Source organism: Myzus persicae, unplaced genomic scaffold (assembly GCF_001856785.1).
Source record: "Myzus persicae strain clone G006 unplaced genomic scaffold, MPER_G0061.0, whole genome shotgun sequence".
Taxonomy (NCBI): domain Eukaryota; kingdom Metazoa; phylum Arthropoda; class Insecta; order Hemiptera; family Aphididae; genus Myzus; species Myzus persicae.
In genome coordinates, this window is record NW_019100908.1 from 6,917 (window position 1) to 18,410 (window position 11,494).

At 37.4% G+C, this 11,494-nt stretch overlaps 1 protein-coding gene across 1 annotated transcript; it reads right to left on the reverse strand.

Annotated features, from left to right (window-relative positions):
- Positions 1-2,907: 2,907 nt before the first annotated feature.
- On the reverse strand, positions 2,908-3,357 carry LOC111026730. The gene has a single exon (XM_022304862.1). The coding sequence runs from the start codon at positions 3,355-3,357 to the stop codon at positions 2,908-2,910; it is 450 nt and encodes a 149-aa protein (XP_022160554.1).
- Between the last annotated feature and the right edge of the window lie 8,137 nt (positions 3,358-11,494).

Genomic DNA, 11,494 nt, shown 5'->3' on the forward strand with positions numbered 1-11,494 from the left:
CCAGCCATGTCATGATTCTGCACCACTATACTCTTCCGCATTGCGTTTGGAACAACCCATAGTTGGCGTTCTTCTCCTTGAATCCTGACTCTTTTATACACTATGCCCTGACGCATGACATAATCCCTAACTTCACGTTGTTCATTTAATGATCGCTCTTCAGTTGATTTTGTCATTATTTTGATTAGTGAACATATGTTTTCATCACTTCTTTGCATTGTTATTATGTGTTCCTCTGCAGTCATTGTTATCATGATCTCTATTCTCTAGCTCTTCAAGTTCTACTTCAGTGTCTGTTGATGTATTCACGGGAGCTCTAGACAAAGCATCTGCGTGGGCCATCTTAATCCCTGGTCTGTGACGTATCTCATAGTTGTATTCACTTAGCAAGTTTGCCCATCGAGATACTTGTGGATTTACTGTTTTCTTAGTGTTGAGATGCACTATAGCCTGACAATCTGTCACTATGATGAACTGCATTCCTATCAGTAGATGTCATAAACGGGTGACGCTCCAAACTATTGCCATGAGTTCTAGTTTTCCCGCATGATAGTTTCTTTCTGCTGTGGTGGTTTTCTTAGACACAGCATAGACTAAATGTAGTAACTTGTCTTCGTTCCTTCGCTGTAGTAGTAGTCCACTCAACCCTTGTTGACTGGCATCACAATGTAATTCCGTATAAGCATTTGGGTTAAATAATTGTAAGACTGGATTACTGGTAAGTTTTGCCTTTAGTGTGTCAAATGCTTCCTGTTGCGAATGTCCCCATTAGAATGGTACTGCATTTTTGGTCAGCTCGGTCAGTGGTTTGGCTATTTGCGCATACTGTGGCACAAATCTTCTGAAGAATCCGGTCAAACCCAAGAATCGTCTCACTTCATGTCGATTGGTTGGGTGTTCTATTTTCAGTATGGCTGCTGCTTTGTCTTCTCCTGGTTTGATTCTTAAAGAGCGCGTATCACCAAATCGGAAATTTATTACTTACGCCGACATTCACAACGGGCGCAATACTGCACATTTTACGGACGCAATATATTGGCTATCCGACAGTCGGCTGGCCCTACGTTCATAGTACTGACCACAACTTTTTGACAGTACTAAACCAGTACTGAAATACTGTACTGGCAGTCAAGTGCTGATCTAGTACTGGCATAATACGGGTCCTGACTCCTGATGGATATGTTAGCAAAGGCCAGCTAATGTTTGCCGTATTTGTGTATGCGTCGGCAGAATACTGGCATTATACGGGCCTGTTTAAAATTTTAAAAACCTAACCTTAGATACTTTGTGATTTTATTTAATTGTTTTTAAAACAGTATTTTGTATTGACTTTGTGTCAGTGTATCAAAGGTATATGATATAACAATTTTTTGATGTATAATAAATTAGGTTAAAAGTGATTTGTACAATTGTACTACATTTGTTTTATTTGAATGTATCAAATACCATCAATATTCAATATATTATTATCTACTAGTGGATAACCGTGGTTATTACCTATTATTATTTATTTTTGTATTAGCTATGAAGTTGTACAAATTATAATATTATAATATTATAATGTAATATTATAATATTTGTAGCCAGTAGGTATTCTACAATTATACATATATACAATTATTCAACATTCAGTTTCTTCGAGATAACAGTTTAATATCCAATATTTTATTGTATTGTTTATTATAACATTATAACTATATTATAAATATAGAAATATGTTGTTGTTGAACAACCAATTTTCGGGGAAAACCCTATAACGACTTGATGCCCCCGTTGTACGTCGCACTTCCCATGTATTATCTTGCGGTCATGGCTCGGCGACGTTCGTCGGTCGGCGGTCGCACACTCCTTATGGCACACTCACACACTCACACACTAGCACACTCGCACGACATACATGGATACACGACACACACATAGGTACGTACAACTTTCAGTACATTTTGCCTGTACTGTCTTCTGTCTAATGTAATGTCTATTATTTACCCTATTCGGCCTATAATTCAGTCTATTCTACCGTCTAAGTGCAATTGAGTATTGACAATGGTGTAATGTATAATATTAAATTATTATAAATTGTAATGTGTATTGTGTCGTGGGTTTTTGAAGTTCCATCTGCCTAGTACCATCTACCTACGAACGTGCCGACGTACATCAGTAAAGTTCAGTTACAGTTTTCGGTTAGTACCTAACTAACTACATTTTTTAAATATTATCTTGCTCATTATTGTTATTAATACTATAAATTGTAATTACTTATTTCGTACTAAAACTAACTCTATCTGCATGAATCAAAACTAAAGGAACAATATAAAAGTAATAAGTTTTATCATGTTATATAACATGTTATAAACAAATACCTAGATGTTACATTTTGTATTACACAATTGTCATATTGCTAATTCAAAGTAATTGGACGTATACTTGTATAATATAGTGTTGGGTCAGTGTGGTAAATATTCACTTATTTATCATTATTACCATATAGAATATATTCTAAAATCAATGTTATTACTATACTAGCTGACCCGACACGGTGTTGCGCGTGTGTTAGTTTCCCTTTTGGCATTTTCATAGGCCGTGTTTAGTGTTTAATTTAATTGTATTGATGGTACTAATATTACGTGGAATTCACAATTTAATTGTTTGTGTGTGTGTGTGTTAATTGTTATAGCACTATTAGATTCATTGGTAACATTTATTTATAGGATGTGAATGTTGTTATTATTTTTTTATTATTATTATAGCACCTCCTTATAAACTACATTGGTTGTTCTTCCGTTTGGGGCAAGAATGACTAAGCTTGTAGGGGAACTAACTCTGGAGCATGCCACATAAAATTGCCCATGTGTAAAGCAGTCATCACTCAAGTCAATCCCTGCTATCTTCAACGACTGCCCTTGAGACTTATTTATAGTCATTGCAAAAGATACCTTGATAGGAAACTGCATGTCTTTTAAATTCGAATGGATAGTTTGATGATAAAAGTGGTATACGTGGTATAAACGTTGATTCTCCTTGAGCACAACCTGTAATTATTGTTGCCTCAATTACATTGTTTTGGAGTGCTTTCACGCACAGTCGAGTACCATTGCAGAGTTTGGGTGGGTGGAGATTTCGCAACAGCATAATTGGAGCTCCTACTTTAAGGACTAACTTATGTGCTGGAAAGCCAGGGGGATAAAGTGCGTTGAGGAACTCCACAGGATAGTGAACTGCGTCATCTGTCTCCAGTACCGTGTCTATAGACTTATACTCCATTTCTGTTCCCTTAAATGATTTAAGAAGAATTTCATTAATCACAACTGCACTGTCATTTTTAGGGGTCAAAATAGCGCGCTCACATAACCAATCCATCGATTTGTTTTTTATATCGGAAATATCAGGATAAATTTGAACTATAAGTTCTTGTAGTGTTGTCACTACTAAACCTAAATCCTTAGTGATAACCAACTACCCAGCTAACTCGGGAAAATCTCCATTTCTAATTTTGAGTAGAAGTTCAGAGAATTTTCCAGCTGTGACATCACCTCCCAGGTGGACCCTCATATTCTTTTTGAGAGAAAGTTGTTCTATTAACGGCCATAAATAAGAAGCTTTAATGCATGCTTTAGCTTCATCTGCTCGACTTCCTCTTGGTATAACTGGTAGAGTTTGCCTAAAGTCTCCAGTTAAAAGAACAATTGCTCCTCCCTTCACTTCATTTTTATTTCTTATATCTTTAAGAGATCTATCAAGTGCCTCAAAACCTCTTATATGCGCCATAGTGCTTTCATCCCAAACAATAAATTTACATTTGCGAAACACTTTGGCTATATTACTTTGTTTTGGTATATTATATTATATTGTTTTGGCGTTTCTATGTTAACGAGATCGAGAGGAAGTTTGAATGCTGAGTGGGCCGTCCTCCCCCCCTCCAAAAGCGTAGCCAGAAGATGCAACAGCCAAAGCAATACTACGATTGCTCCTTACTTTTGTCAAAAGCAAGTTTATAAGAAAAGTTTTTCCTGTTCCTGCAGGAGCATTTAAGAAAAAAAATTTTCCAGTATCAGATTTAATGCTGTACATTATCCGACTATAGACATTGAATTACTCGTTCGTCAGTAAGGCCTCGTTGCTCACTACTACCTTTGTTAAGGTATTTAGGTCGTAGTTTATCTCTCTCTGATAGACTATGTTTTCAAAGTTATTTTCTGTCCTTACTGGCTGAGGTAGCCCATAATTTGATATACTCTGACCTAATACAGCAAGCACTGCATCTTCAATTTGAATCAAACATTTGTTGTAAGCCTCATCTTTTTGGTCAGCATCCATTTGTGATTCCAAGATTGTTTTTATGTGTATCCCAAAGAGTTAAGGGATCCGATACTTGACAAAATACTAACATTACTGTAAATAGTTCGCGCAGCTTGGAAGGAAAATCACTCAAAGAAGCTTCATTTAACGTATTGTTCCAGTGATTATCATCTTCAAGCAGACCTAACACATTACAGACAGATTGGAATGTATTATGGAGGATACCATTAACAGTCTTTAGGTCTGAAAAAGATGTTGGTCCTCTAATTACATGAAGCAGCATACGAAGATAGTAGCATTCAGTATTGTGTGGACGGATAGTATACACTCTTCCTAATGCATCGTCCTTCTTTACGGTCGGCCAGCCATCTACATTCCTTCCTTGCTTCCTTCTTTGAAACTTATTATTCTTAAATACAAAGTAAGAAGGCACTTCCGAATAAAGGAGGGTTTTTGGGAAAACGTCAGATTTGCATAACTCAAAAAAAGCTAAAAGGGTAGTCTTAGTGGGATTATTGAGCTTCTCTGCCAAGTTATTAGGGGTGAAGTATACTCGCTGACCATTCTCAAGGTGGATGGCTAGATGAAAAACCGTAGGATATCGTTCATGAATGGAAAATGATAATATTCTCCATACTGCTTCGGCACTGCTGATCTACCTACCACTTTCGTACATTGTAATCTCATCCTTCTGGTTTTCTATGGTAAACGCTGCTTGGTCACTGCCCTTGTTTAAATACTTACAGATGTACTTAATACACTTAACAGAATGACACATCTATACATTGATATGACAATTGAAAGTACGTAATAAGACTGGGTTGTAAGGCACAACCCAATGGTTGTCTAAATCAAGTCCTTTAATTCTTACAGTGAAACCACCGTCATTTGTAGACCTCCTCTTGTATGGGTATCCATCGTCTCCTGTCTGTGTTTCTCGGCAAAGTTTTCTAGGGTATCTTCTACTGCATGTATTTTCTTTCATGCAAGGAGCGTTAGGGTTTAAGCTGCCGCAGGGACCATGAATCATGTTACTTTTGACGATGTCATATTGTATTATGTGTACTGTATTTCCCTTTTTAAACTACTATTACTAGGCAACAAAGACAATGGTTAATTAGACAAATAAAGTAAAACCAGGTTGTTAATAAATCAAATATCAGTGGACTGTATTAAGTATATAACAGCACATCACAAACATGAACAAATGATAATCATGGTACAAATATTATAATACTGGGAGTAGGCGCCCAACTACTATATAAAACAAATGTAGTTTGATAATAATACTAAAGGAACGGAACCTTAATCCGTGATATTACGAATATACTAACAATAAATAACAATATTTATGATAATACAAAAAATGATAATACAAAATGATAATACAAAATGATACAAAATGATAAAGATATCGCGTATCACGCATATGCTACGCGTTACCGTCAGAGTGCCGCCAACCGAACCATAACCTCCAAATGTTGAAGTGTGTGAAAACCTTGAACTGCTCCCGCAATCCCGCGATCCACGTGCAGCTGCTGGTTGGCCCACAATGTCTTATTCGGCACCAAATTGGGAGGCCCGATGCACTCACCTTCGCACCCGCGCGGGATATAAAATAAATGAAAGAATCATAAACAACTCGTGCCCGGTGCACCAGAAACCAACACGAAGCTACACACCGCCCGCGCAGGTGTAGACCATGTTATCCTATTGACGGGTGCACCCAAAGACAAATCACGTGAAGTCGATTGACCAAATATTATATTGTACGCACACGACCCGCTGTAGGCACCATAATCGCACGATACATCGACGACCGAATTCGCCCCGTGACGTGCCACCGATGGCAAAAGAACAAAGAAAAAGTACGACGACCGGTATCGGGGATCGTGACCACGCGCGCAAAATAGCAGACTGAGCAGGAGACACAGCGCGAACGGGGCACAGATGCGACGGCGCAGGCGCGCTCGCAACCGGGTTACATTAATTATATTTTGACAATTAGCTGGCGCAATCTGCCGTTGTCTGTTCCGAACACATATAAAAGAGGATCTTGCTCGGGGTCTGGTATTTCGGCACTGATGACATTATCAATTATGTTTGATGAAATTCGATTCTAGAGCCACAGTAAGATGTGAACGTGAGGCAATCCTCGCTTTTACCACTCCACAGAATTCCTATAGCACCGTACATCACCAAATAATTTTCCTTTAGTCAAGAGTGCCATTAATTTCTTTACTTTAATATGAAATACACTCGCTATAATGTCATGACGATTGTGCGGCTTTTGTCCAGAAAACAGTGCATCTATGATGTCTTTCCAAGTAGGGTTACATGTAAATGTGATGAATAGAGCAGGGCGACCATGTACGTGGACATATGTCATGGCATCTTGAGTTCGTTCATGCATACACCTAGGTCAGCTCGTAAATGATGAAGGAAGTACTACCATTTGACCTAGATCAGTTGCATTAACATAATTCCTCCCCACAGCATCTTTGAGATGAATATAGTTCTCAGCTCTTATCTGTTTCTGATGATTCCTAATAAAATTCAACCTTTCAGTTTCAATTTTTGCGTATATATCGACCAGAAATTTACTGAAAAGGGAGCGGAAGTATACAATATGGTTAACTTCATCTTGCCTAATCATAATTCGGTAAGCATAAAAGAATGCCGCTGAAACTTTTTTTTCAAGAGTCAATTTCGTAGTGGGATTACACAATGGTATGTCAATAGAGTATCCGTCCTCATCATGGCAAAACATAAGTGGATACTGCAGAGCGTCGTATGCTCGATGAATTTCACTGATACGCTGTAGTTTATTATCGTGACTTTGAAGTACGATGTCTCTATTTTCAAATTACTGACCTACAATTATCAGAGCTATTTCATTTTGTGTTGGTGCGTTAAAGCGACCAACATAAGCATTAGTGGGTTTTCTGTCTGCACGGATGACCACTTTAAATTCTTTACAGTTATTATGCACCGCATTAATCGTGGTCTTAAATTGTTTGACATAACTGTTTTTTTCATGGAGCATGCTTTGCAATTGTTTGACCAACCCTGGTTTGACGTCAGAAAAATTGGCGCACCTTGAGCGTATTTCCTTCTCATCGTCACCTACAAAATAAATTTGTAAAAATTTGGCATTCTGATCAGGTTTATGCATGAGACTCCCTACCAAATGATACACCTGACCTTGAACTTTGAAAGTAGGCATAAATCCTTCTGTTAAATATTTTTAGCTCCAAATGAGGTCATTTGAAAACACTCATTGTATTTTCGTATAAGGTCCGTAAAATGATTATGATGGGGGTGTCTGTTGAGAGGTTCCGGCAAATGTTCAAAAGATGGAAGCTGCACTTTGCCGTTATTGCAGCACATTCCGGTGGTTTCTTCTTTCCATTTTAGAGCATTGCAGTATTTGCACTTGTGGTTCATAGAACCAAGAGCTATAGTTTTTTCTGCCTCATAAGCTAGGTCAGGATTGTACGTCATTCCTGAGTTGACCATTATTTTCCATGGAAGTGTCAGTCTTTCAACTTTAAGGCGAGGATTAGTATACTCATATCGAGAACTAGCAGCTCTGCCTACCTCAGGATTATCTAGCTGGTACCTGGCAACTGCAGATCTGTTCACTAAAGGATTACGAAGTGCATATGTCTTTGCCACGTTTTGAAGTTGTTTTTTTCTTATATTGCCAGTGTATCTGGCACGGCGTTTTCTACCCTTCTTCAGGGATAAAGAGGAAGGTGATTGCTGTAATGTGGAGTCTCTCTGAGGGGTCAATATTTCTGACTCATTAGGCAGGTAGACATCAAAATGGCCCCTAGAGAGATTTTGCGTAAAACGCATCCTCAACACAGGGTAACCTTCAATACTAAAACGCTCATGGAGCTGATAATTGCGGTAAACTTCAAAACGTAGTGGAACAATTGTCTAGCGGCCACTAATTCACATAAACCACCATAATTATATAATTGAGATATGTCAGCAAAATACTCTGCGGAACTCATATAGTTGTCCCCATTGTTGTCGTGAGACATGATAGAAAACTCCGTCCAATTTTTTGTTACGTGGTTCACAATAAGCTTGCTTATTTCTCTGGCCATTTGCTCAGTTCCGTACATAAGATAGGAGAGCGAATTAAATAAACAGGCACCATCTCCTGTAATAGGTACAACGATGTGAGATACCATTTCCCCATTCACGTTTAAAAACTCGATTGTCATGTTAAAAATGTTTAATGAAAAAAGTTTTATAATTAAGTGATCAATTCAGTTAACGCCAATTTATATAAACTCACACGGTTTGTATTTCGTGTATATTAATCAAAATTTACTTTTGAACGCCGTTTTATACAGACGCACGCGGTTACATAACAAATGTGCTAAAATAGCATAAATAACAAACCGAATTTTATGTGCTAAAAAGCCGACGTAGACCAAACGGTTTTCAAGGCGTTTGCGACAATTGCGCGTTTACAGTTCAATCGCTGTTGCAAATGATTAAGCAGCAAAGTTGTAAACTAACCGCAGTCCACAACACCTTTTAAGATTTTAAAAAAAAATTTCGTTTTATAAACACAACAGTCCGCCCGAAAATAACTAACCAAACTCCATTGTGTTAAGGCTTAAGAGGCGTTAAGAATCTGTGAAGCTCACGTCGATCAAACCGTTTTCAAAGCGTATTCGAATAAATACGTGTTTAATAGCCGCAAGATGCAATGGAAGTGAAATACGTCAGACGACAGCGGCGACAACGATGACAACGGTAGCTGATGTCAATGGTGGGGGGTGAGTAAGGCCGACGGAGTTGTAGGCAGCACGTATTCACCATTTCGCGTTATCCTTGTACTTTGACCCTCTACCGCCCGTACCTATTGTGTGTTGCAATCATTATAGACTATGGGCTATATATAATTGATTGTTATTATTAAATTGTGAATTCCACGTACTATTAGCACTATCAATACACTGAACAGCGATTAACAGTTGGAAAAAATACATATATAGCTATATCAAAGAGCGCTCTACTTTATATAAACTTTTTTTCACGATATAAATAATTTGAAAGTTAAAATTATATATATTGTATTATTTTTAGAGTATTGTGAATGTATGTAAGATTTTAAATTATTAATAAATACAAATTTGACTTTGATTTTCCGCATAATTAAATTAGTTGCAAAGCTTTAAAAACGCTTGGGTTCGTAATACGTATTTCGAAAGTGTTTAATCTATATTCTTCACCGAAAACAATCTATTGCTCCTTGGTCCGTTCTTTATTAGAGTATGCATCTGTCCTTTGGGACCCTTATACCGCTGTTGGTGAGTTGCGGCCCAATCCCTAAATAACGTACGAGTTGCGGCCCGTGTTTATAAGAGGTACGTACGAGTTGCGGCCCGGGTTTATAAGAGGTACGTACGAATTGCGGCCGTACGCCCGTACAATAATCTATTTACTACATATATAATATTATATACTATATATAAAAAAAAAATTATCTTAAATTAATAATACCGTATAGTCATTTCATTTTTTAGCTATTGTTTTTGTTAAAATACAATGTATAAATATAATAATATTTTGGGTTTCTAGAATATAATATATAATGATAATAATAATAAAAAAAATAAAAATATTCTATTGTTTTGGCAAAAACTTAAAATTCAACGATTTAACTAATTCAAAATTATCTATTTCTTTTGGCTCGAGTTTTGTCATCTGTTCTCTAATGAAAGCTTCTTTTTCACACATTTTCTTTGTTCTTACACTTTTACTTCTGAATTTTGTGTATGTTTCAGATTGAACTTCTAGTAACACATCAACGAAGTTATGAATGTTAGGATAGCTAGTGTAGAACGACATATTTAGTTTTGAATGAAAACTTTCACAGCTGTTAGTAGTACGGTTACAGCTAGCAGTAAATTGCACCCAAATATTTGGGGGGAACATAGCGTCTGGTGAAATATAATTTTCAAAAATGTACCTAGTCTGTAAATATCACAATCCGGTCATTTTCAGCAGGTTGTATTGCTAAAAAGTCGTCAGTAAAGCAGTCAATGACGTTTTCAGGCTCCAAAAATGGCAATCCAAAAAAATATTTTGTATAGTGACTATCGTCTGTGTTATCATTGTATAGTTTAGTAAGTCCTAAACTTTGGATTTTCCTCCACCAACTTTGCCCCAAATGAAATCGACAACCTCTTATTTGTGCATTAGGGAAGACATCCGCTACAGCACTATGTATTGCTGATTCAAAATCTATAAAAATGTCGGTAGGAGAGCATGATATACCAACTACGGATATGGAGTGACGAATTACATGTTGAAATGTACACTTTTACGTAGAATTTAACTTGTTGGGTAGTAAAAAAAACACAAGAGGTAAATACACACCATTTTTAAGGCCATGTATGGTAAAAAGTTGTGTAAAGTTCTTTGGGCAGCTCTTGAACGTTATATTTTCTTTATGTCACATAGAACTTTTATATTTTGTTGCGTAGAAAACCCAACTATTGAATTTATTATATCGTTTACAAAAAAAAATTGTTCACCTATTTTTCGAACGCGGCTGATTTTCCAGCACATCGCACATCGCCCAAAGGCTTTACAAGTCTCCGCGATCGGTGTGGAGTGTCCGCGACAGGTCATCCCCCCTCTACACATCCGTGGCCGACGATGTCCACTCCAACCTTCGTCCGTCCGTTTGCGAAGCTTTTGTCTTTTGCCAACGGCCGAAACTGGCGGGTGCAGTTCGCTCGCTTGTTCGCCACATTTGTTTTTTCTTTTGTCAACCGCGTGGTCAACCGACCTTATTTCTGGTCGTTCGTATAATTGTCCATTTTCATTTACGTGGTGTACGCGACAATCGTCGCAAGTCCCAAGACAGTCGGGGCTTGACGTGTGCGTCCTATCCGTCATTTAGTATCGAATATCGATGATCCATTTATTGTGACACTGCCATCATAATTTCTCCATACGTGCCACCACGGACGCCTTACCAGTCCATACTACAGCGTGGCTTTGCCGAGTTGCAGACAGCAGTACAGGTCATACTTTATGTTCTCATTTATTGTTATTAATTATTGTATATATTTTATATTGTATGTATTCAGACGAATAAGTTGTGATTTAATTATTAAGAGTAATACGGGCCCGCAAATTATTATTTATTATCATTTGTCAT

Bases quoted from the DNA above. Each gene is read 5' to 3' on its own strand.
- LOC111026730 (XM_022304862.1), bottom strand. From the start codon at position 3,357: ATGGATTGGTTATGTGAGCGCGCTATTTTGACCCCTAAAAATGACAGT.